A 25,538-nucleotide genomic window follows, 5' to 3' on the forward strand; every position below is an offset into this window, starting at 1 on the left:
TTTCTTGGGGTGTGTTACTTGATAACAAAGTGTAAATTGTTTTTTCTCAATTAAGATATTCCATTGGAATAAAGTATGGGTAAATGAGATGCATTGTGACATTTTATAATCATCCAGCATGTGCAAATAGATTTATGACTGGAGTTTAACTCTACAACATAAAGTAGAAAAACCCACACAGGAAAAATAGTCATCCATTTCCTTTACATTTAATGAAGTTAAAAAAATTTACTTTTGTAAACAAAAATTTTGGTCTGCAGCAGAAGTCAGAAGGCTGCTGCCATACAGTGCACAACGTGAATGAAACAAACTGACCCATCATAACATCAATCCTTTAAGTGTGAATGTCTCTAAATCCTAAATGCAACTCAGGACAGGAAGAAAGTTGAACAGCCGAAACTGTATGGCACATGAAGAGCTTCTTTACTTGTTTTAGTAACTGAGAAAAACAAAATCCATCTCCTTCCGCCTGCCTGCGTGATCACGGCTCGTTGCCGTTGACACACTTGTGCTGCTCCATCCGGCTCTTCCGCTGCATCTCGATGTGTTTGGCTCGGAGCCAGCCGTCTCTGGAGAGGGACGTCTGTCCCAGGCTAAGAGACAGTAACCTGCAAGACGCAGTCAGTCACCGAGTGCATGTACAGTCAGCCAGAAAGAGAAATAATCTGGATTTTAGTGGTCATTCTGATAACACTGTGGCATTTTCACTGGAATGTGGTGGCAAATTTGGATATTTGCATCACAAAAGGTGGTTTGTACTGTTTGAGAGGCGAGGTGCTCAAACTCGACAGTGTGAGATGGGGGATTGGAAAGATAACCCCCGAATAAGTGATGATTCAATTGAAATTAAATATCAATTTAAAACCGCTTTAAGTTAAAAGTTCAGGTATATCCTTCTCTGAAAAGCACGTGTCTCACATGTGGTCTCGTCAAACACATGAAATTGGTTTGCCATGACTTCTCGGCTCTGCTTATTGTTTTCATATTTATGCCGTCTTACAGAGTGGTTTGCTAAAAGTAAATAGCTGTGATCACGATCGCTGTGATCATGGCTCACCTTGCAACCACAAGCATCCTGTGGAGATCCTCAGCCGAAACGCTCTGGGGGTCGTCCTTCCTCATATCGACAAAGTCATCTTCAACCGACTGGTGAAGGAAAACACACAAATAGGTGAGACACTGCAGGTAGATTCATTCCCCTGTATTCAGACTGAAGACGAGAGCAAGTTTCACCTTCGTCACTTCATCCGAGATGCTGTAGTCCAGCAGTCGAGCCATGCTCAGGTACAGCCGGAACTTGTTGAGCTGTGCTGAGGCCTGTGGGAGAAGGTGGACGCTCCCCAGATACTCGTCCAGCTGAGACGGAGCGATCTGGGTCTGCAGGTGTATCTGACTGTCAGACTGCGGAGAGGGAGGAGGAGGAGAGATTCTGACATTGGGCCACAGGAAATCTGACAAAAAAAAAAGTTGTCTAACTTATTTTGTTTTGAAAGAAATAGGTGTTGCTACGCAGAAGTGGGATCTGTCGGGCATGTGCACGCCCAGGTTGGCTTATTCTCAAAAAGGCAGACAGGAGCAAAGCCTTGGTGAGCCGACAATGAAGCATCTGATCAGAGCGACTGTCCAGCTGCTCATCAGCCAACAGCTGCTCAATGTAAACACGGCCAGGCACCCCGGACTTCTAATCAGCTGTGGGAGTTGTTTACAGCGCGCTGCCCTTCACCGCGGGACTAAGAGATGGCCGAGTCTGACGCCTCTCCCTGGATTGTTCCTGTGGCACACAGCTGCCACCATGGCAACCCGTTAGACCAACACACGAGAATAGCACACGGCGCATTCCTCGGGCCGTTCGCAACGGAGCGAGACCCGGGGCCTAAAGCCGCCGGCTGAAGGGGCTGCGGCGGCCCACCAATGGGAGCAGAGACCACAGCGTGACGCTGGCTGGAAACAACCTCCAGTGTCCGACATGGCTCCGTCTCAAGAGAGACCGCGAGGAAACCTAACCGCCGCGCCGGGAGGGGAGGGGAGGGGAGGGGAGGGGGGAAGCTGGGAGGGATCCGTGCTGCGGTGGGGGTGAGTTCTCTCTCTGCGGTTGCACGCCTCATCCTCTTTTGTCCTCACCGGCAGCAGCGATCGGCCCTCTGACGCGATGAGAACGTTAATATTGCAGGGGAATTCCATCTGATGGTAGTTAAAGTCATAATCAACCCTCTGCCAGGAGATCAGGTTTCCCAAGGCCGTGACGTTACGCACACCTGCAGCACAAAACACAGAGAAAAGAAAAAGATCCAGCCGGGTTAGTGTCCCTTCTCAGCGTCGCCCCCCTGTGGTGCCCCGAGGCCTCACCTGCGGTGTCCAGCTGTCCCTGCTCGAGTTTGGTTTCATCCAGGAAGAGCGACGTGTTTGTGGCCAGCTGCAGCGCGCCGCTCACGAGCCGGTTCGCCACGTAGTCCTTCTTGGGCACTAATCTCATCTGGTTCATGTTCTGGAGGGTCATGCCCAGGTAGAATGACTGCAAGGGGGAAAAAAAAAAAAAAAAACATTAGTCTGTTTCCAAAAATAAAAACCCTGAAATGTTTCAAGCGACAACTCACTGAGGGCACGAGCTGCTGGATGATCTGGTAGAGGCGCTCCGTGTACGAGGAGACGGTCAGACAGCCGCTCAGGTTCAAGGTAAACTTGCCCAGAGGGAGAACGTCCCGCCTGGTGTACCTACAAGAGCCACACAGCCAATTAAAACACTTCACCCCCCGCCTCCAGTTCAGACGGCTCCCTGAGCCGGACGATTCTCGCTTTAACTTACACGTTGGAAATGAGATGCAGAATGAGATACTCGGCGGCCAGAGCATCTCCCAGGAGAACGCGAGTGAAGTACGCCAGCAGCTCCTCTCTCACAGAGGCCATCTCATTCAAGCTCGGGGATAAAACTGAGGAGAGGCACCATCATCAATTAAAGCACACATGCCTGCGGTTGCCATGGGGGCTTGTTCTAAAACAGCTGTACAGTGGAAAGCATTTGCCGCGCTATTCCGTCTCCTGTAAAGCGTTACGAGACAAATTAACTTTGATATGATGGAGGCTTTTTTTTCTCTTCTGCACGGCCGAGCTGCACACTGCTTAAAACACACGCTCAAAATAGCTGCATGCGTGCTGCAGCAACACAGAGCGGAACAAAATGATAAATCTGAATACAACAGTCACTTTAACTCGATTAAACTGACATTAAACGCCTCATTTAAACAGGTCAGAATGTGATCGTACAAATCTGATTTAAAATGAGGTTTTTAAGTTGCTGGATTGTTGATTATTGGCTTTATCGAGGAAAAACTAATCTTTCATTTGGAAAACAGGTTTCCGGCTAAAATCTCAGATTTTGTCTGGAGCGCATCCAGCAAACAGCCGTTCAACACTGAACTGGCAGCGAGGTGAACACACACCCGGGGGAAAAGGACCAAGTAAAAAGTGAATCCAGAGTCTCTGGTTCAAATCCAAACCCTGAAAGTGTGTCCTGCCACTTTAATGATTTAAAAAGTTCCATCTTTTTGAGCTCTGTAAGCCTATTAGAACCAACACAGCAGATTTCTCATTGGAGGAAAGCGCTCCACTTATATTTGCCCGGCCAACATCTTCATCAACATATTGATCATCCCCGCTCTCTTTTTGAATTAATTCTAAGTTCTTTTTATTAATTACTATTCCAGGAATACCAAAAACAGACTGTGATATGATAAACCGGGTACGTTTTCAATTTGAATATGCGTGAATCAACACTTCCCATCTCATCCATGTCAGGAGTTTTAATGTTGGACTGACTCGTCACATTTCTTCACTGACCTCAGAGCATCGGGCAGCTCATCCAGTGTTTACTCAGACCCTCTTCCCATGTGGGGTGAGGACAAACTCGCAGATTCCAAAACTTGTTCAGCCACGGTCTCATCAGGTAATATTACATCACGCTTGTTTTGCTTTCGATATTTGCACGAACATCAGAAAGTAACCGGGAGTTTTTGCTTATTCAGCAACATTATAGAGACGATCAGCAGTTAATTCACTTACATGCTTTGACAAGTTTAGTTTAGTGCACACGCTGCCCGTAGAGTTCAGGCCTGTATTCTTTCTCTCTTTTAGCTTTGACCCCCCCCCACACACACACAATTTCCTTCTTCCAGGTGTGTCGGTGAGCTTCTCTCCACTCTGTCCAACAAGCCATTCTTTATTGGACTTAATAGTGAAGGTGTGGGCCTGATTTAGGTGAGTTGGACTCGGCCTCTTAGTTCCAGTCAAAGGAAATCTGAAAACTTCAGCACATCCAAGATATTTTGTACAATTTTAAGCTCCCAACTTTACGGGAACAGTTTGGAGATGACCCCTTCCTGTTCCAACGTGACTGCTCACCAGTCCTGACCCCAAGACTGCGAGTCAGGACTTCTCGTCTCACATCAGCATCCGACCAGATCAGAAATTCCCATAAACACACTCCTCAGCCTCCCGAGAACAACTGAAGCTGTCATAGCTGTGTGCGAAGGCAGGCGAGCGAATACTTTTTTGGCAACACAGCGTAAATCGCAGCATTCCTATTCCTCCATCTCTCCTTACAGGCATTGTTGTCCTGCGGGGCGACCGAGGGCAGCAGCGGGTTGTTGTGCGGCAGCGGGTTGGCGCAGAGCATGTGCAGGCGAGGAACGAGTGACGCCGGAGGGCAGTGAACCCGCTGCTCCTCGGCCGACTCCAGGCCCTCCATCGGGTCCAGGAGCGAAGACGAAGCGTCCCTGCACACAAGCATCCATAAGTCACGAGCGGGCAGCTCACAGTCACGGGGAGGGGAGTTCACTAGATCGACGCGACGTGTGCTTACTTCTCGTCGGCCAGCGCGCTGAGCGCCGGGCTGACGGAGAGGATCCCGAACACCTCCAGCGTCTCGTTCAGCTTGAAGCCGTCCCAGTTCTCGTACACCTGCCAACCGCACACAATGTGAAGCGCCGAGCTTTGCCTGCAAACAGCTCCCCGAAGACACAATCAGATCAAATCCGAGTTTGGTCCTGAAAAGCGGAGAGGAAAGCCCACCTTGACCATGCAGGCGGGGCCTCGTTCTCCCGGCAGCGGGAAGTTCAGGTCCACCTGCGACGCAGACGCCGCCTGGCTGGGCGGAGCCTCCGTCTCCTGCCGCTTACAGTCGCCGTTGCCTTGTTCCGTCAGGCTGTGAGGACCTGCTACCGTATGAAGAAAAAAAAAAAGAATCGGTGTGTAAAGTTTAGATCATGAGACTTTAACCCTTTACAGGCTGGTTTAACCTGCCGAGGTGTCAAATGATGTCAGGACTGGTTTTTTCTTTTGTTTTGGGTGAGTTTTATCAGAAATCCACCCCCCCAAAAAAAGGAAGAAGACAAAATGACTTTACCTTGAGAGAAATCACTACACTTATTGGGGGTGGTGGTTGGACACATGAAATATTCCAGCATTGACTGTGACCAAAACTAAAAGTATAAATATGTCAACTCGCCCAGTGAAAGGTCTCTAGATTACAGCCGCAGCACAACAAGGCTGAAATAACAGGTGAATCAAGTGTCAATCGGTATAAAAGACCTCTTAAAGAAAGTAAGGCCTGTGACTCATCACGACCACCGTAGACATCAGGCCTCAATATCACACTGCACTCGTCACTACGCCACTCATACTGAGGATTTCTCCTGCCGATCATCTCACGTGACCTAAAGCTGCAGAGAACTGGAGAGGCTGTGATGTCATGCAGAGAGAGAGTGAATCTTATGAGCTCATTTTAACGAACAGGAGGACATAAAATACTTGTTCCATCTCCGATACGCATCAACCGTGTTTTTGCACTCGGCTCCAAATGTCCGGTGAATCTCACCGGTGTGCGGTTCCCTCTGCTTCTGTGGCTGCGTGTCCATGTCGTCGTCGCCGTCGTCCTCGTAGCTCCGTTTCTGTCGGCTCGGGGCGTAAGAGGTGGAGGCCACGACTCGGGCCTGGCTGTCGCCGGCATACTTGTACAACGGAATTAAGGAAAACTTCCTGGCAGCACTTCAAACTGCTCCTACAGAGGTGAGTCTGTAAGACATGCGGTGTACGTGTACGCTTTTGGAAAGTAATAAGGTTGGGGTTTTTTTTTTTGACGAGGTAAGGATATTTCTTTCACCCAGGGATTCTCTCCAGGGATCGGGACGCAGTAGAACGTCTGTCTCTCTGACGTTACGGTGCTCGATGAGTTGAAATCCACCTGCGATGGAGACCATGCTGCCAGTGAGCCATCTGAAGCTGAACCGCTGAAGTTGACAGATTGAATGACCGAGCAGACGTGAACCTACCCCATATTCGGTCACGTCTTTGTACTTCCCACAGCGCAGCATCTTAACAGCGTCAGACAGTTAAAAATTAGACGTTTAACGCACCGAACACAACAAGCACTGGCGCAGAGCAGGCGGGAGCACATACTTTCGCCTTCGTGGTTGGATCGACGGTCTCGTACGCGCCCATGTAGAACTCCGGATCGAACATGTCCTGGATGAAACAGCGAAACTTCACCAGGCTGTTGGGCTTCAGGTAGTGCAGCGGGACGTCGTTCAGAGACGGGACCTGCACCCAAACCAGCGTGATCACAAAGTCCGAGCCGAGAGGCGCCAACATTCCGGGGAATGATTTAAATACACCGGCATTACCAGGCTGTGCGCCTCCTTCTCTTTCAGCCGATCTTTAAAAAACTCAACCGCTCTCCCCTCCCATCCAGAGTTTGGATTGCTCTGGGACGCAGCTGAAAAATCAAACACGCGTTTCTGTTGGTGAACATCCTGATCACAATCATGGCTTAGTTTGATCAAAAATACTCAAAAAGGTAAGCGAGGTGTGGGATGAAAGACAAATCGCTTAGGAAAAATAGGTTCCTATGAATACACTCATTTTTATTCATTGTTTTAGGTCATTGTTATTTTAGCAGGCGGGTCAATAGAGAAGCAGTTCTCATTTACAGTGACGAGCTGGAAGGAGGCAGTGAGGAGACACAAAGAAACACAGAGAGAAATATAAACACACCTGCAATCTTAAAAGAAAAGAAGTATTTACAAGGTTTACAGTGACATATTTTAAACAACAAGTTGATAAAAGTTAAAAGCAAGAGCAGTAAACCTTCATTATTGGTTTCATGGTGTTTGTGGAATAAATGTTAGAAAGTTTGAAGGTCTGTTGCAGATGATTTCAGTCATTTGCAGCAGAAAACTTTCAAAATGACTTTTTACCTCTTGGATTAAAATAAAAGGCTTTTTAGCAATTATAATGGGAACCAATGCTAAAATGACAAGAATTTCTAAAAAAAAAGAACAAAATAAAATAAAATGAAAAAGAAACTCAGGCAAAACTGAAAAAATAGCTCCTCCCTGTAAATAGTGTTTGTTTGTTTTGGTTAATTTCATCATTTATTTGTTTATATTAGTCACCATTAAGCCTTGCACATGTTCATATTTAGAATTACTTATTCAATTTCTATCCCTTCTTATATGATATTCAACTTTCCTTCGGTTTATTCTGTGTGGAGCAATGCGTACAGGAATTTCCCTCCAGGATCATACAGTTTTTCTATTCTATTTAATTCAGTTCTAATCTATTGTATTCCAAAATGTAAAAACATGTTCTTACAAATGCTGGAACAGAAGCATTAAGCCACTAAAATAAGGTTCAAAACAGCTAGAAATGTAATGAAACGCCTCATTTGAAGGGTTAAACAGGGTTTTTTTTTTGCAGCTCAAAGTAAGATTGATTTTGTGGAAAATCACAAAAACGCCTCTTTAGGTCCTACAGGTTGCTGACCCCTGGATGATGTCTTCAGTATACAGATGCACATGAGAGCCACCTGCACCAAGGGCAATGTTATTGACATATTCCTCTGGATGTTACATTGTTGTTTTTTTTACATGTAAGTGTTAAAGTTACAGCAGATTTAAAATGTGATCTAAACAAAGCAGCATTGCTTTGAGACTTGACACAAAACATTTGTGTTTTTCTGCAACTCACTCAAAATAACATCTGAACCATGCTGTAGGATAATACACCTTGTTGTGACTGTTTGTTTATTAAAGACCCTTGAGTGCACAAGACTACTACTTCCGTACTTTTAAAGCTTCTGGAGACACATTAAAACTACTTGGCTGCAGTAAAACAGACAATCGACGACTCCCTGAACTAAGTGCTGGATGGATCGTGAACACCGCTCCATGTGACGTGCATGGCAGCACGGTGAGTAGCTCGTGCGGCTAACGAAGCTCGATTTCACGGAGTTCCGGTGTCTTACCGAACATCCCTTCAACTACACCCAGAGGGTTGTTGATCCAGTCCTGCGTGGAGGGCATCGTCAGTCCGGGCCAATCTGTCACAAGGAGGATAAAAACCAGACGGAATGCTCAGTGAAAACACTACTTTGATTACTTTCTCCCCACACACGTACTCGTAGAAGTCAGGGCGGGAAATTTGCGTCACCGGCTCGTCGTACGTGGTTTGTTTGTTTCGTGTACCGGGACAATCCGGAGCGCGGGGCTAACACTGATACTCACGATGATCCGGCGCTTTTCGCTGTAACTCATTCAGCTGACGTTTGTAATATTAAAAGAACAACGTTTGTAGTTTTAGTATTTTTACACGTTTCAAAAGATTAAACTTGACAGAGTTCAGGTAGTCATCCCTGCCTGTAGATGGCAGCAGTGAGAACGTTCAGTTGTTTGTTTACCACGGCGAAACGACCTGCGTGGTTTTAACAGATCTATATACAGTCTGTAATGCTGCTCTGCCGCGTCATAAGCGTGCGTTGATGATTTGGAGATCGGTGAAATCTATGACGGCTGTTCGGAGGCGTGAGCGTGCACCGCCTGCCTGCTCCTGTAGTGGCTACGTGTAATTCTACGGGGAAAATGGCAGATAGAAAAAATAATAACGCCTCCAATACCGGCGCAAATTTACTGTTCAGCGGCGCCCCGGAGTTTAACTTCAACTTGCCCTTCATGCCAGTGAGTCAGGCCGGCGGCCCGGCGGTGCTGTCAGGAGGTGAGGCGGGACACGGAGCCGGGGACTGGACCATCATTAGCCGGGGTCGTTAGCACTGCAGGCTAAAGCTACTTCAGTTCCGGTGCTGCAGTCAGCTGTTATCTGCTGAAAGAATCACAAACCGTGGCTTCTGTTAACAAACCGTTTGACTATGAAATGAGCCGTGTGTTGGTCTGATTGTCCTCAGTCTGGTGGTCTATTCAAGTTTGTCGCCATCATAACAGTCTGAAGTCTTGACATTAGCTGCATCCTTCATTCATCAACATGAGTTATCCATCATTTTCATTTCAGAAACAAAAGTGCTCCAGTTAAATGCACCCTGGCTTTACATTTTACTTTTTAAAGATTATCAGTGTGATAACCAATTTTCACAGCTGACCCCTGAACTACCAAATCAAAACAAACCATTTTAGAAGTGTTACAGTATGAATATGCTTTATGCTGATGTGTGCTCATAGATGGAGGTTTTTAATTTGGTTTTGAAATAGTGGCCATCACATAAAGTTAATCCTAGTGTCAAATTTGAAAATATCCACTTGACAGTGTCAAATTAACCAGATGAAGCTCAAAACAAAAACACATTTCAGCACTTTAAGTTCTTCCAATGACAAAAAAGACAGGAAGTCCTATTTATTGTAGTATACACCGTTTTCCACATTCATTCATTACTGTTTTCATCACTACATGTGACCGCGAAGCAGATCAAACCACATTTTATGAGAAATGAATGCCGATTCACTGGGCCTTTCCCGCCATGTGATCATTATTGATTCAAACTGCTTCAGAAGAGACGCTGACTGAGGAAGAAATGGGTTTCTTAAACGCTGACAGCAATTTGTTGACATGACATCTCCTTGCTTGATATGAAAATAATAGACCTAAACAAGCTGAGCTGTTTCTTTTTGCTCCTTCCCATTCTCTCTGCTCTCTAGTTGTTTTATTTGTACGGCCTTGAGATCTTAAACTTACTTCTATATTGCTGTTTATGTACATTCTCAATGTTTCCTATATAAACCTTTTATGCACAAACTGATCCATGGATCATGTATTACATACAAAACATGTATTATATTTATTTCAAATTAGCATAATGAAAATTCAGTTCATCCCTCTTGTTTTTTTACATCTCTCTCCAACTGATTATGAAATATTATTAGTTGATAAGTTTAGCCCATGGTTATTGAGATAGAGGGCATGACTCCTTTCACCTGAATCACCCTGTTTTCTCCAACGTTCCAGCGTTGAGCCACCCAGTTGAAATATTAAAGCCTCACTCACATTTTGATGTCCATCAGATGATTCCACTGATGTTGGTGAAGAAGACAGTTTCCTCGGTCAGACCTCTGGGAATGGGCCGCCGCCCTCCACGTTCAGCTACTTCTCCAGTCCCGCGACCAGTGGCGACCCGTTTGCCTCCATAGGCCAGCCGCCATGCCCTCCCCCGGCGCTGTCTGCGCCTCCAACGACGACGGGGGCTGCGTCTGTAGCCAGCAGTGTTGGCATGGCCGCTCCACCACCCCCTCTCTCACAAATGAGCCCCGCTCCCCCAGCATTTGGGGGCTCGGTGTTCCAGAGCCCCATGGGCCGTCACACTCCCCCACCGGCCACGATGACGCCACCGCCTCCGCAGATGCAGCCGCAGAGTCACAACCCGTACCGACACACCCCCTCCAGCAGCAGAGCTAACCCCTATATTCCAGCTCCAGAGGTCCTGCCACCGCAGCACTCTCCTCAGCAGCAGCAGCAGCAGCAGCAGCAGCAGCAGCAGCAGCAGCAGCAGAACCCGTACTCTCTCAGCTCTCCCCCCCAGGCTTTCTCAATGTCAGGACCCACATTCACAAAGGTACATGGAAAACATGTCAGGTGTCATTGTCACGTATTGTTTGAGTTATTGGGCTACAGCTATCAAACCTAACATCATTTTCTGTCTTCAGCCTCCTCCCACACACATCCAAGGGCCTCCACCTCCAGCCGCCGCTGCTGGTGGTGCCATCGTTCCTGCCGGTCCCATGATGCAATACACCAACCTGTACGAAGCAGTGCAGCTTCACTGGTTTTTCTGCAAACAGGTGGAGTCGAAGAGCGTCTGGCTTCCTTTCAGCATCATTGACTCCCTTCAGCTTGAAGAAACGTACAACTCGGGTATAAAAGTTAGATGCACACTTCGAATGTTACTCGCTGAAACCCGAGCGTCTCACCTCAACAGAGACAATCTGCTCCATCCCTCTTCTGTCCTTCCAGTTCAACCAGACCCTGAAAATGTGATCGTACGGACGGACGGAGGCCGCTACGACGTGCAGCTCTACGACCGAATGCGGACGTCGGTATTCTGGGAGGAGGAGCCTACAGAAGTGCGGCGCTGCAGCTGGTTCTACAAAGGAGACACGGACAGTCGCTTTGTCCCGTATTCGGAGGAGTTTAGCGACAAGCTGGAGGTCTGTCTTTATTTATGATCCAAACGTCTCGTGGCACTGTTTAATGAAAGTGATGTTTGGATTGCTACACATCCCTGGACTGTTCCTCACTTCAGGCAGAATATAAGAAAGCTGTGTCGACAAATCAGTGGCACCGCAGGCTGGAGTTCCCTTCTGGAGAAACGATTGTCATGCACAATCCAAAGGTAAACAAGTTGTTTTACATTGACGGTTGGTCATTATAGCAGGGAATCGGTATTGATGTGTGTACTCCTGCAGGTCATCGTGCAGTTTCAGCCCTCCTCCCTGCCAGACGAGTGGGGCACGACTCAAGACGGGCAGACCAGACCCCGGGTGGTGAAGCGAGGCATCGATGATGATCACGATGAAGTGCCCGATGGTATTCATCCATCAGATTCACTTTTATGGGAACATTAGATCCAGAATTCACTCAACATTTAACATTTGTTTGTAAAAATGTGATGCAGCTTAGTTTTCATTTTAACTTTGGACATTGAGGTGGATGACGAGGGCAGTAACATTTTCCATTCTGCGTCGTTTTCTTTAGGTGAGCTTGCCACGGTGGATCATCTCGTCTTCATGGTTCACGGCATCGGTCCCGTGTGCGACCTCCGGTTTAGGAGCATGGTGGAGTGTGGTGAGTGTCTCTGGTGTGGACGTGAGGGAGACGACGTGCTCCTATGTGGAGCAAACTGGACTGAAATTCAGTGTCTTGTCCCTTCAGTGGACGACTTTCGCAATGTGTCGCTGAAGCTGCTGCACAGTCACTACAAGAAATCTGTGGACGAGCATAAGATCAGCCGGGTGGAGTTCCTGCCTGTCCAGTGGCACACGGCTCTGCACGGAGACGCCACAGGCGTGGACAGGTGAGGCCTTGCTCACAATGGAAACGCGGAGTTGGCACTAATTATATCAATGATGTAATTCTGAGCACAATACAAATACATGATGTTATTCAAGTAAGAGGCAGTTGTAAAACTGGTAACCAATCATGTGAGGGATTGCGTGATGGTCATGGATTTATTTTCGATAGATAATTGCAATGAACTGTGCACGTACCAGTGTAAAAATCCTAGTTAATTAGAGTTATGTCAAGAAAACCATAACAAGATTTTATTTTTAGAATAAAGAGCAGACCTAAAGGAGTTTTCTTCTTTATTTATTTTTTCTTAGTAGTTTCAATTGTGGAGGAAAAAAACTTGACAAACACAAAGAGTTTCAAACCGAAAATGCAGTGAAAGTCTATCACATGTGAATCATAAACTAGGACATTGTACATTTATGTGAAAATGCGAGTGGATTTACTTCAGTCATCCAGAATTTGAAAGTGTGGTGACAAAATAACTGTTTTCTTAACAAATGACACAGAAAATTATAAATTTAGAAACGGTTTGAAAGGAGAGCTGATGTGTGCAGGTTCAAAAATAACAATTTTAAAGCCGTGGTTGTTGCACAGCGTGATTCAGACGTGGGTAAACAGCATTTTACACTCATTTGTTTTCAACTGGCTTTAATTTCTCGCAGCAGGACAAGGCCTGTGGTTTCACTGAAAACATGTCATCCTTCTTCCAAGTGCATAAACAGTTTTTATGTGATAACGGCACAGCACCTCTCCTTTCAGACACTTTACGCAGCACATAACGCTTGTTTGTGTTTGTAGGCGGATAAAGAAGATCACCTTGCCCAGCACTGGACGTCTGCGGCACTTTACAAACGAGACGCTGTTAGATGTGCTTTTCTACAACAGTCCCACTTACTGCCAGACCATAATGGACGCCGTTGCATTAGAGATTAACCGCCTTCACGCACTGTTTATGGAGAGGAACCCAGACTACAGAGGAGAGATATCAGTGGCTGGACACAGCTTGGGTAATGAAGCACTCCAGCTCCTGAGGTTTAGGTTTTAAACATCATTGTTTAAGTTTTTATTTTATTCCCAACCCCCACAACTTCTGTATCTTCAGGGTCCCTCATCCTCTTCGATCTGCTTTCAAATCAGAAAAACGGCTCTGCTGCACCGGTTCCTAACGGAGATGCCACACAGGTTGAACATCAGTTTGTTTGAAGATTTGAAGTCACTGTCCTCAAAATGATATTACACTGAACTGTGTATTATTCCAGGTGGCCGCGCCCGTCACACAGGCAAACCCAGCCGCCGTCACTCCTCCAGCTGTGGAGGAGCAGTCCAAAGAGGACGGGGAGGAGTTCCACGATTTGTCTGCAATGCTGCAACATTTGGGCCTCTCCGAGTACGAGAGCACCTTTGATGAGGAAAAGATCGACGTTGAATCTTTTGTAAGACTAAAAGCCACCTCTGCTTCTTAAACAAAGATGATGACGTTCTATGCATGTGCAGAAAATCCATCCTCGCGATGGTGTGAGAACTGTAGATGATTTGATCAAACAGTCTTTATCCCGCCTCGTTTTTATAGAAGTGTGTCACTTCCACATTGTGCTTTCAGCTTATGTGCACAGTTGATGACCTGAAGGAGATGGGAATCCCGCTGGGTCCCCGGAAAAAGATCGCCAAGTTTGTGAAAGACCGGGTGGCCAAGCAGGTAAGTTTGTCTCCTGAGTTCATGAAAAAGCTCCTCGCCAGATCTTGTTGACCTCACATCGGTTTTCACGTCCGCAGGCGGCTCAGGAGAAGATAGAAGCACTGAAGGAGGTCAGTCCGGCGGCGGCAGTGCCGCCGCCTGCTGCTGAAGTTCTCTCCGATTCCTCCGTGAAGAAGCTCCCGGTGGGCAAAACCGTCTCGTCCGTCCACGTCGACTACAACTGCTTCGAAGTTGGAACCGGGCAGGTGAACAAATCCGGCAGACCCAACGACAGAACCTCTCACTGAATCCGATGTGACCGTCACCGACGCTTCTGTTCTCGTCCTGAAGGTGTCGGTGGTCTATCACGCTCTGGACTTCGAGCCGGTGAATTTCTTTGCTTTGGGATCTCCCATCGGCATGTTTCTGACAGTCCGAGGCCTCGAGAAGATCGAGGAGACGTACCAGCTGCCCACGTGCAAGGGATTCTTCAATATTTATCATCCGGTATGCAGCGGTCACAGTATTTATGGCCAGAATTACAATCAATCCCTGATGTGCCTCACAGTATCTCCACAGGGCTGTGGAACAATTTCAGATCAAGATGTGAAGACAGCTCGGTGCATTTAAATCCCATTAAACGTTACCAATTACTTTTCTTTCAGTTGGATCCAGTAGCATACAGGATGGAACCCATGATATTACCAGACTTGGACCTGAAGCCTGTTTTGGTTCCACATCACAAAGGAAGAAAGAGACTTCATCTCGGTACGGCGATTATGTAATACGTATATTTGAGAAGTTTTTCAGTATTTCCTGTAATATGGAAGTCCACTCATCTTTCAGTCTACTTTTGAAACCAATAAGTTGCTACTAACAACATCTATAACTTGAGTTCCGAGTAAAAAACCTTATGATCTGCACGTTTGTATCCAATAAGTTTAAGATAAACTTCCTGCTTTATAGCCACATTTTTTTTGTTTACTACTTTGTCATTAAGAAATTCTGAATCTAGTTATTTCCATTAAGTGAACAGCTTGATAATGAAACTAATACTTCTTAACACATTATTAGTTAGTAGTATTAGTAGTAGCAACGTTACAGTAGATGGACTTGATTTTTAAAAGCAGGACCAACCCTACTGACATTACACATCTACAGATGAGCTTAGAATAAGTTGTAATCTGCTGTGCTGTAGTAAGATCTCTGTAATAATGCTAGAAACTGCTGTTTTGCATCAAAGGCAAAAGCCTCAACAGACTAGTTGTTTTATTTTAAGCAGAAAATTGTCTTGACGCCTCAAAGTTGCTCGTGCTTGCCATATTTTTCCTCTGTCTGGTTGTACTTTGTACTGGAATGTCAGGAACCATTTCGTGCCTCATGTTTATCAGCCACATGTGTGGAACGTTTAACTGGACGCGTTGGTGTCTCTCAGAGCTGAAGGAGAGTCTGTCCCGGATGGGCTCGGACCTGAAGCACGGCTTCATCAGCTCCCTGAGGAGCGCCTGGCAGACGCTGAACGAGTTCGCTCGCGCCCACACCTCGACCGCCCAGCTGCAGGCGCAGCTGGCCATCGTGGCGGATCAAATCGAACAGCAGGAGAAGCAGGAGGCGGAGGGTGAGTGATCAATCTGGAGGACTTCAGTCATGTGGTTCATGCTCCGTGTGAGACTGACCGTCTTTGTCCCGGTCCTGCCGCAGAGCACAAGTATCCCGAGAGCCCCGAGCCGCTGAGAGACGAGGAGCCTCAGGTGAAGATCGGGATGCTGAACGGAGGGAATCGCATCGACTACGTTCTACAGGAGAAGCCCATCGAGAGCTTCAACGAGTACTTGTTTGCGCTCCAGAGTCACCTCTGCTACTGGTACGAAAAGCTTCAGTCAGAATCCACAACAGGGCTTCTGCTCCTGTAGTTTCACTTTAATCAGAACATCAGGGTGTAACACAAACAGTATCTTCTCTCACTCGCACCATCATTTTCATCAAATAGTGATGATCCGTGATGTGAAGCTTCACTTCAGTTTTATTCACTAAAATAATCTATTAGCAACATTAACGCTTCAAGCATGTCCTTCATTTTCAGTATAAATTAAATTGACAGGGCAGAGTTGAGCTTGACACAACCCGTTTAACATATTGCGGTTTCTTCCTGTCGAATTAAGAGAAACGGGTAGATCAACAATGAAACTATTGAACTTCTCAAGAACCCTTGTGTTGTTTTCCAGGGAATCTGAAGACACGGCTCTGCTCTTCCTCAAAGAGATCTACAAGATCATGGGAATCCATCCGGAACACATGACACATTAACAAAATGAAGACAAACTCTGAAACCTTCTCATCAGGTTTATTTCCTCTCACTTCTCCTGGATTTTGATTATTTTCTATTTTTTTTCCCCTCTTTATTTTCTATTAATGTAGTTTACTGTATACAGATGAATAATACAGTTGTATTATACCATTTGTCTTAAATTAAGAATCGTACAAATGAGCTAGTGCATTTACAGACTCGACAAGTCTGATCGTACATTTTTATAGCATAAATTATAGAATTGGTCAAGTTTAACGATTAGAAGGTATATAATCGGATGAAAGTGTAACAGAAGTCATGACACAGGAGCAGTGGATGCAGCCTTCTGGAAGTTTTATTTCATGGCCAAAATTTAAAAATAAATCATTACTTTGCTCACGTCTTCCTTCTGTCATGAGTCGTTTGTGAACCGCTGAGAGGAAGACGTGTAACATTTCCCCTGCACGGCGCGGGGACATTAAGGCTATCTACAAAACACTGGGATACTGGGAAAAACAATGGATAAAAAGAACGACGGTGCGGGATGAGACGCGAGATCAAACGCTCTGCGAGCGTTCGACAGCTGGAATATCCTCTCAGTATGAGAGTGGCAATAAAGTGAACCAACAGCTGTCAACAGCTTCAAAACACATAGGCACATAAGACGACTGTATTCAACTTCCATGTATGAAACATAAGAATATTTACAAAGGCGACTGTAACATTCAATCTCAGTCCAGTATCAGGAATCATCGTGCTCTGCGTATGAATGACAGCTTGTTTTTTTTCTAAAGAGAATAATACTGGTCCACACAGACCTGATATCATAGCGCTGCATGCTAGTAGCATATTGCTGCTCCTTGTTATTCATCACCTTGATCAATAACGTGCTTCTCTTACCTGGAAGCCGTCATTACAACATAAAAAAAACATCAAAACAAACAATAAGGTCCCTTTTTATAACCATGCTGCCAGCCTCGGAAATCTATAAATAAGCGTGGGGAAAACATGGCTGGTGCATGTCCTGCAATAAATGAATGCTTGTTAAACTGCTTTAAAATCCAAAGTTAAGAGTCAGTAGAAACTTTTGAGCTCTTGTCCAACAGGAGAAAGTGCAACTTTGTTCTTGAATTATGTAGTCATATTTTTGCTGCGCATCAAAAGGCTTTTTGAAGCCCAGACAGACGTCTTTAACAACTTTATGGAATACAGAAGTCATCTGACTTGTCCTGGGTGAAGTGGGCGTTTTCTTATCTTTACGTTACAAGTCATTACCAACATGCTCAAGGACTTGAGGTTTGAAATATAAGACGTGATGCCATCAGACTTTGTGCATCTCTAAAGCCTCCTTCCGTAACTTTAATATTACTAGATTGTGTTCTGGCGGCTGAAGCTCCTCGATAAGACTCGCACCGGGCTGTGAAGTTTCACATTGATCGTTGTTTCGTACATTCATTTGTCTACAGCTGTGCGGTAAAATGCAGAAGGATCCGTGTAAACATGTCTTTGCTGTAGTGCGTCCCCAGCAACCCCGCGGTCGTAACGTGGGAACGACGTCCGGTACCTGCTCAGTCTGCCGACTTGGTCTTAGACTTGAAGGCCTGTTTGCGCAGGTGAGCCTCTATCTCCTCGCGGAAAACCAGCATGCCCAGGTGGGAGTGGGACGCCTCGTTCATGGCTTTGGACTGAATGCACATGCGGTACTGCTCCGGCGTGAGTTCGTCCGCACAGTGCTTCATATGCCACAGGTGGAACAGGCCCGACACCGGCGTCCGGACCACGATCAGAGCGCTCCGGAGATACTTCCTGTACAGGTGGACGTCTTCCACACCCCAGCCTTTGACTTCAAGATCAAAACCACCTGAATCAAATTCAAATCTGTCAGTGAGACGTTACAGTACGTTTGGTTTAATCTGCAAAATATGTCCACATAGAAAAATAGGTAGAATACTCCAAAACGTAATATATAAAAAGGAACAAAATATACAGATTCTGCATCGAAACAAAATAATTAGGATGTGCAAATTCACATACAACGAAATATTACTAATTTGGAATTGGAAATAAATACATCTTCAATTCTTGCAAAATATTGTTAGAGGATCTTTGCCTTTAGTTTAAACATGTGAAAACACATTTGAGTGGGTACAAACTTAATTGTATTTACGTTTATAGAAGGATCGGTGGACAAAAAACTGAGTGCGAGTGGCAGACATGTCATCCTACTGCAAGACGTTACTTGAATAAAAGTAGCTGAGTAAATGAGTTACTACATTGCTCTGATAATGAGGCCACACGTCAAATTTTAAAAGAGAGCGATCATTGAGTGAAAATACCAAATGCTTATTTTAAATGTGATGAAAGCAACATCTTTCTAAAACGTTTGGACAGCAGTGGCTGAGCTGGGACGTCTGATTAGATGATGTCTAACTTGTCAGAAGTGACTGTGTATTCTCTCTGATTAAGACTCTAAATTAAACTGCAGAAATGAGGATATTGTTCATCTAAACCGAATACATCAGTGCACATGGCATGGGCGACTTGGACAGGAAGGCTACACGTAGAAGAGGAATACCCGGAACTAAAAGGCTCCAAGTGCTTTTTGCCCAAATCTGGTTCTGCGTTATGCCACTGGACGTTTTATGAGCACCTATATGAAAAACAAACTTTTTGAGCTTAGAATGGGAGAAGACGGCATGAAAACTTTGTCTTGTTTTGGGGTTTTTTCACGCCAAAAAAAAACGGTTACACGGTTTTAGGCAGCCAGTCGTCATATGGGCGGTCAATTTTTTGCAAAAGGTGGCCGAAAAAGTAGCGGACGGGTTGCTCAACGCCGTCTAAAATATGTGTATAATGACCATCACTACTTTTCTCTGACTCATCCTGGTGCGTTGGACGAATTTTCTTTCCAACGTGCTGAAGAATTATATCTGCAGAATCCACACAGGTGGGACTAAATCTTTTGAACCTATGATGAATCTCATTTTTCATTTCCAAAATGTGGACGCATGTTTGGATAACTGCACATCATGTTGATCTTTTGCCTCATAATGGATCTAGTTTTCAGTTGGAACTGGCCTCGCTGTGTACTCGGAACACAAACTACAAATGGTTTTCTTGGTGGTTAATCCTTCTTGTAAAGTGCAAAACTTTAATGTGATATGGAGTATCAAACTTAAAATGTACACGCCCGAACAGCACAAAAGCCTGCACAGTTTGAATTCTATTGCGCCTCACCTCATTCTGTTTTTACCGATATTCGGTACACCACTTTCTTCAACTCAAAAAGCCATTTCAAAATGTTTTTGTTGCTTATTGTCAAACGGAGGGCCGGTGCTTACCAATATTCAGGAAATCGGAGCGATACTGACACGTCATTCCAAACCCAAAGTCTCTCCAGAACCCAGCATCCTTCTTGTGAATCTGTGAGAGCAGAACATTACTTCAAACTACAAACGTCAAGTCTCGAATGATGGATGAAACCAACTCGCATCCATTAAAAATTAAAGCCGAATGTGATCTTAAGCACAACTTACAAGTTGGAGTTCGATAGGCGGAGGCGCCTCCAGATTGCCGTGGACGATGGCGGGATTGTATAGACTGAACACCACAGGATAGAAGACTTTCTTGTCTGCCAAACAGAATTAGGACATTCACAGAACTTTAGCCAACAGCAGCAATAATAAAACAACAAATCTAATGATCATTATTAAAAAAACAAAAGCCTACTTGGAGAAGCCTGGAGACGACAAGTGTTGAGGAAGTCCAGAGTAAAATGGATGTCCACGTCACAGAAAAACATCAACACGTCGCCTTTTTTCCAAGCGTGAGCGCCAATATCTAAACCTCGACCCCGGGAAAACTCCTCGTTCACTGGGATCAGAGTGTAATTGGAGAAATTCTCCTCCCTGTGAAGCAACAAGCCCATTACGGCCAGGGTTTTAAAATGACGTTTGGAAACGTGGACACAGCAGGATCAGATCAAACCTTCCTGTAACAAACCTCGCCATTTTTCCTAAAGATGAAGTCACCTCCTCCAGGCCTTTTGGTCCAAAATAAACCACAGTGAGGTGAATTCGTTTGTCCTGCTGTATGCACACCTCCCTAAAACAACAAAAATCACAAGAGAAGGAAAAAAAAAAAAAAAAAAAAAAAGAAACCTGTGTGAGCCTCATTAGAAGCCAACGATAAATCCATTGGACATGCTGGGTCATGTCGATTAGCTCACCTGAAGTTTTGCAGGAACTGGGTGAAAGTTTCTACTCTGCCCGACAGCGGCACGATGATGTTGATGATCATTTCGGACGTTTCTACAGATGTGCTCCTGACTTTCATCAACGGGCCAAACGGCCTAAAGAGCGTGACGTGGCGGAAGCTGTTGGAATCCTCTTTGGCAAAGAAAAGCTCGTAGAGCGTCCCTTTGTCTCGCTCCGTCCGGTACAGTCCTGCCGAAACACAAAACAATGCTCGACTGTGGAAACTGCGGTGATAAACTCTCGCCAGTCTGCTGTGCGATTGTGTGTCTTACCCTCGGAGAAGTGACTGTCTAAGTAGGTCGTTCTCTGCATGTTGTCCTCCACTCCGTCCTCCTCGTCTGGGTTGTTGATAATGTCCAGCGCGGCCTCCAGGACCTCCACCAGCTCGTCTCGCCGGTCCTTGCGTACCGGTTTCTCCTCGGGGTGCCGCGTCAGCCCCATCTCCAGCTGGTACACCTTGGAGGAGGTGAAGCTTTCGAACGGCACCAGTGCGTACTCGCTGGGCAGCCGCGCCCCCGTGCTGACCTCGGCCTTGTCGATCTGAGAGTGCAGGAACTCCAGGAGATCTCCCGGCTCCTGGTCTTTGGGCTCCACCAGATCTTGCAAACCCAGCAGCTCCTTTTTGTCCTGGAGGAGCTTCAGCTTCTCGCCCATTTCCTGAAGCTCCTGCTTGAGCTGTGCGATCTGGCGCTTGAGGCTTGTGGCGCGGTTGAGGTGGCGCTCCTCCTGCTCCTGCAGCAGGGTCAGGTAGTACTCCTTCCCGTAGGAGTCCCCCACCGGGCCGGGCAGCGTCAGGCTGACGTCCGCCGGCGGGCTGCACTCCAGCAGGTACAAGAACAGCATCAACACCAGCAGCAGGAAGAGGCCCAGGAAGAGCCAACGGAGCCGACCGTGGAGTAAAAACCCCCGCCGGGGCATCGCGCTCATAAAAGCTAGAGCTGACAAGACGGCATTCCCTTTCCCACGCTGCTCACATCACTCACACCAAGCTCCTACACGTCCGCCTGAAGACAGGGACGGCCATGTGGGTCATTTTAGAGTGACGGTCCGGATGTTTTCACACATTGGTTTATAAATCTCTGTGACGATTACCTGAAATCCACAATAAAAAAACAAAAACACTTCAGCCACATTGAACAACGCATACTCAACAAAACACTTACGAAGAAGAAGATCATCAGATGATGACACATGATTTAACAGCCTCTACTGTGACATGACAACACAGGGTAGCCATGAAACCATAGGCGTAGGAACCGGGAGGGGGGGGGGGGGGGGGGGGGACGTGTCGCCACCAATATTGGAGACTTGCACATTCCTCCCCCCCCCAATATTTATACCGCGGAGGAGAAAATTATTTAATTTTGAAAATGGATTTTGACGAATAAAACATATAAAACAGTTTAATTTGCCTTTGTGCTACTGAAATATTTAGCTTGCTACAGACAGAATCATTACGCTTTGTTTAAGACTCAAGCCATTATGCTGTGGAGAAAGAGGGACAAGCGTTTTTGGATGTTTTTGATGAGTGGTTTGTGATGTAGTTCATCTACGGATCTGTCAGGTTTCCAATATGTGCCGCCCCACCGCAATGTTAAACTCATTCCTACGCCCTTGCATGAAAGCCATCTATCTATAAGCTAAATCACCAGTTATGTGACTCCATTGTTCAATAGGTGCAGTTTGATGTTGACAGAGACCGGAGGGATTGTGGGAGCTAGCGCACAGCGGCTAGCTCGCAGCCAAACAACAGCAGAGAGGAGAAAAGCTGGTGGGCGACGCTGATCAAGCTGCAACACATTGCTGCGCGTCGCTTCCCTCTTCTCTTCACACTAAAAGGGAGTCCTGCAGGAAAGACCCGCGACCAAACACAACCGAAGTGTATAATGTCATTCAATCATTATTTTTTGTGACTCAAATTGAAAGAAAGAAATATTTCTTCACGTCAGAATAAAATGTAATTGTATAGTTTATTGATGGGACCACTAATACCCTCACTAACAATACTGTGTTAACACACTGTATGTTTGAGCTGAGAACTTTGTGATCTCATAATGTATTTTAAGAAAGCCACAGGATTTCAAACAACAAATAAACTAACAAGTCATGGCTAGGTAAGGATATCATGAATCATAAAAACAGTATTTGCCTCGTTTGTTTAACTTTAATGGGATAAATAGTTTCAAAGTGAAACATGCCTGGCGTGTCAAAGCCATACATTTGTTTGTTTGTTTTAATGAAAAAATGTGACATGAAGGCTTCTGGTTATTACTTTACCGCTCCTACATAGAGTGAGGCTGCGCCTATATAGCATTTTAAGAGCGCCCGCCCTTTTGTTCAATCCTGCAAAATTGAATCTTAAAAGGTCATGTTTTATTCTGTCCTGACAGAACCTGTTCTCGCCGGTGTAAATTAGTCTCCAGCAGCTGAAATGAAAACCAACAAGACTCCTGAATCCAAACAGCCATAGCTTGAATCCAACAGATATACCTATATAAGTTATCACCTGGCAGAAACTATCCTTTTCATTCTGTGTGGCGCGACGTTACAGGAATTTCCCCCCGAGGGGTTCAAATGAGTATATCCGATTCTGATTTCTTTGTTGCATGAACAAACGGCTCTCCCCATATATCTTTGTGCACACGGAAACTCAGCAGAGAAGAGAGCAACCTGTCAGAAAGCAATATTAACACATCACTTTATGTAACAACTGCTGACACAAAATATGTTAACTGTGGTCAAACTGTCAAAGTTTGAAAGTGGTCAAAAAAAAGCGGAACAAGTGTTTAGGGAAGTTGAAACAAAAACAAAAAAGGACTTCAGAAAGTGTTGGTGAGACAATTTCTGCCAGGTGATATAATTCAACAATTATTATAAAAGTAACACCTCGCAAGGTGTTCAATTTAGTTCCGTTCAATGTTATATGCATAACGCCAAATACAACACTTTCATTTCGAGGGACTTTTATAGAGGAACTTTTCCACACGAGCAAGCATGAGCAATGTTGGAAATGAAAAGCTCCTTTTTAGAGGAAGAAACCTGCAGAACCAGGCTCAGATCTGTGGGACTTCCTGGTGTTCCGGTCAGCACGAGGGGATAGACAGACATAGTTTGGATGGGTTTCAAACCCTGGCTCAGGTTTGAGATTCTCTGCCTTGCAAATAATAGAATCAATACACCTGAACTGATCTCAATGATAAAAATGAACCACTCTTGACAGCTCTGTTGTAAGATGTGCCCATTCAGCAGTTTGGTTTGTGTGTGAGAATGACAACAGAAAACAAAGCATGAACTGTTGGTAGAAGGTTTTGATTACATGTGTTTTATATACAAATACATGAAGCGACCCAGCCAACTGTTTCCATGGCTGTTTGGACTGGCGACGAACCAGAAAAATCAAGGTAGCCATTTGTTCATTCTTCCCTGGCGGATGATTGATTGATGGTGTTGACAGCTTTTGGATGAATATTTGTTTAATGTCTCCCATGGATACGGATAGGCATGTGAAAAATGACTCGCCTGCATTTGTAAGTTCTTCCAATTTGGTTTTGCAGACGGTAAGTATCCGCTTGGTGGCTAATTCCTGCTCATTAGCAGGTCTTCGTTTCCTTTCTGTTGACAGTTTGAGTAAACATGTGATTAAAAGCGTCTGAGCTAAAGTCGCCCGTTTTGGGAAGCTTCGTGAGCCCTGATTGTGAAACATCCGCAGCGGATGTGGACGTCGTGATGAGGCTCGCTTAGCGACGCTCGCTGCTACACTCAGCTCACTGCTTTTCTGCGCTCGTCGCGGCGTCGCTGGTCGCCCCGGGGGAAAAGATGGAGGGTTACTCACCTTCTCTGACCACTGTTCATCCCTGCCCCGGTTCAGAGCGGCGGCTGTCGGCGCCGGAGGAGCGGCTCAGGCGGCTTCAGCTGTGAAATGCCACGGCGCAAAGAGAAAAGAGTAGGCTGGATTCCACGTCCGGTTCCAACTGACCAATCAGAGCAGAGCTAGGGAGGGTCGTCATCAAACACGCTGAACCCCCAGGGTTCATAATAAAGACGCTTTATTCTATTCAGACTTCTGTTATTTTACTTGTTTAGTGTTTAGTAGTAGTTAAGAGTAGTTTTTTTTGCTAGTTTTATAACTCTTACACTGATTGCACTGAGTGTAAATTTTATATTTTGTGGCCTGTATATTGATTGCACTTTTTTTTTTCTTTAGGTGCATAGTAAGTCAAGACAAATGTATTCCTATAGCAGAATTCAGACACAAGGCAAGAAATAAAAGAAACGCATTGAAACAAAGCAATTAAGAAATAAATGAACACTAGAATAAATATAGTAAAAGCTTTAATGAGATGACTGTAATAAGATACATTAAATCCATTACTGTTTAATGGAAGGGCTGAGCAAATAATGTTTTGAGTGCTGATTTAAAAGGAGTGTCAGTGTGTCAGCAGGAAGTTTGTTCCACAGGTGAGGAGTGTAGGAACTAAAAGCAGCTTCACCTTGTTTCTTTTCACTGAAATAATTAGTAACCTCTTTCTGAAGAGGTCTGGCTATTTACAAGTAAATCTTACATGTATTTAGGCCTAAGACCATTCAAAGTTTGATAGAGCAGAAGTCCGATTTTGAAGTGGATCCATTGACACGGAAGCAGCCAGTGCAGATATTTAAACACATGTGTAATGTTCTCCACCCTCTTAGAATTGACGAGGACTCTGATGAGAATCCTTAAATTCTTGCAAGCTGATATTGTTATTGTCTTAATATGTCAGGACACCCAAGGTCACTGTACGCAATGTTGAAATACAGTTTAAAAACAAGTTAAAAAAAACATTGTTATAACAATAAAAAGAGCATTCGGGGATTTGCAGCAGACTGACATTGTTTGAAATGAACACACTTCTTTAAATAAATTAAGAAGAGGCGTTAAAAAAGTGCAGGGATTGAATGTTTCAGATGTTGGGTGGTCATATGGGCCGGAGGGACAGTGAGG

General features: G+C 45.3%; 3 protein-coding genes across 8 annotated transcripts; 1 reads left to right on the forward strand and 2 right to left on the reverse strand.

The window, feature by feature from the left end:
• Positions 1-7: 7 nt before the first annotated feature.
• On the reverse strand, positions 8-8,710 carry mcmbp (minichromosome maintenance complex binding protein). Of its 3 annotated transcripts, none has more exons than XM_080481792.1 (17): positions 8,556-8,710; positions 8,297-8,371; positions 6,675-6,766; positions 6,451-6,591; positions 6,324-6,365; positions 6,146-6,235; positions 5,870-6,005; positions 5,065-5,210; positions 4,856-4,953; positions 4,597-4,769; positions 2,804-2,927; positions 2,595-2,712; positions 2,347-2,512; positions 2,122-2,255; positions 1,234-1,401; positions 1,058-1,146; positions 8-608 (listed from the first exon to the last, which is right to left on the reverse strand). In XM_080481792.1, the coding sequence occupies exons 2-17, from the start codon at positions 8,352-8,354 to the stop codon at positions 482-484; spliced, it is 1,902 nt and encodes a 633-aa protein (XP_080337918.1). In that variant the 5' UTR covers positions 8,355-8,371; positions 8,556-8,710; the 3' UTR covers positions 8-481. The 3 variants fall into 3 exon arrangements, with proteins under 3 accessions (XP_080337918.1, XP_080337919.1, XP_080337920.1); XM_080481793.1 differs by lacking the exon at positions 8,556-8,710 and adding an exon at positions 8,450-8,490; XM_080481794.1 differs by lacking the exon at positions 8,556-8,710 and having other exon boundaries at positions 5,065-5,207; positions 8,297-8,490.
• A 177-nt stretch (positions 8,711-8,887) lies between these two features.
• sec23ip (SEC23 interacting protein) lies at positions 8,888-16,704 on the forward strand. Its single transcript, XM_080481795.1, has 18 exons — positions 8,888-9,042; positions 10,338-10,885; positions 10,977-11,184; positions 11,284-11,477; positions 11,573-11,662; positions 11,736-11,856; positions 12,025-12,114; positions 12,202-12,343; positions 13,138-13,346; positions 13,442-13,521; positions 13,599-13,772; positions 13,940-14,035; positions 14,113-14,280; positions 14,366-14,521; positions 14,680-14,782; positions 15,450-15,632; positions 15,716-15,878; positions 16,240-16,704. Exons 1-18 carry the CDS (start codon positions 8,910-8,912, stop codon positions 16,319-16,321), a joined length of 2,940 nt encoding a protein of 979 aa, XP_080337921.1. The 5' UTR covers positions 8,888-8,909; the 3' UTR covers positions 16,322-16,704.
• Positions 16,634-24,530, reverse strand: csgalnact2 (chondroitin sulfate N-acetylgalactosaminyltransferase 2). 4 transcript variants are annotated; one of them, XM_080481797.1, is made up of 9 exons: positions 24,390-24,488; positions 24,077-24,169; positions 20,830-21,649; positions 20,530-20,746; positions 20,304-20,405; positions 20,031-20,209; positions 19,838-19,932; positions 19,643-19,724; positions 16,634-18,162 (listed from the first exon to the last, which is right to left on the reverse strand). In XM_080481797.1, the coding sequence occupies exons 3-9, from the start codon at positions 21,482-21,484 to the stop codon at positions 17,870-17,872; spliced, it is 1,623 nt and encodes a 540-aa protein (XP_080337923.1). In that variant the 5' UTR covers positions 21,485-21,649; positions 24,077-24,169; positions 24,390-24,488; the 3' UTR covers positions 16,634-17,869. The 4 variants fall into 4 exon arrangements, 3 of the variants coding, with proteins under 3 accessions (XP_080337923.1, XP_080337922.1, XP_080337924.1); XR_013936053.1 differs by lacking the exon at positions 24,077-24,169 and having other exon boundaries at positions 20,031-20,205; positions 20,289-20,405; positions 24,390-24,530; XM_080481796.1 differs by lacking the exon at positions 24,077-24,169 and having other exon boundaries at positions 24,390-24,530.
• Positions 24,531-25,538: the final 1,008 nt, after the last annotated feature.

Source organism: Lipophrys pholis, assembly GCF_963383615.2.
Source record: "Lipophrys pholis genome assembly, chromosome: 15".
NCBI lineage: Eukaryota > Metazoa > Chordata > Actinopteri > Blenniiformes > Blenniidae > Lipophrys > Lipophrys pholis.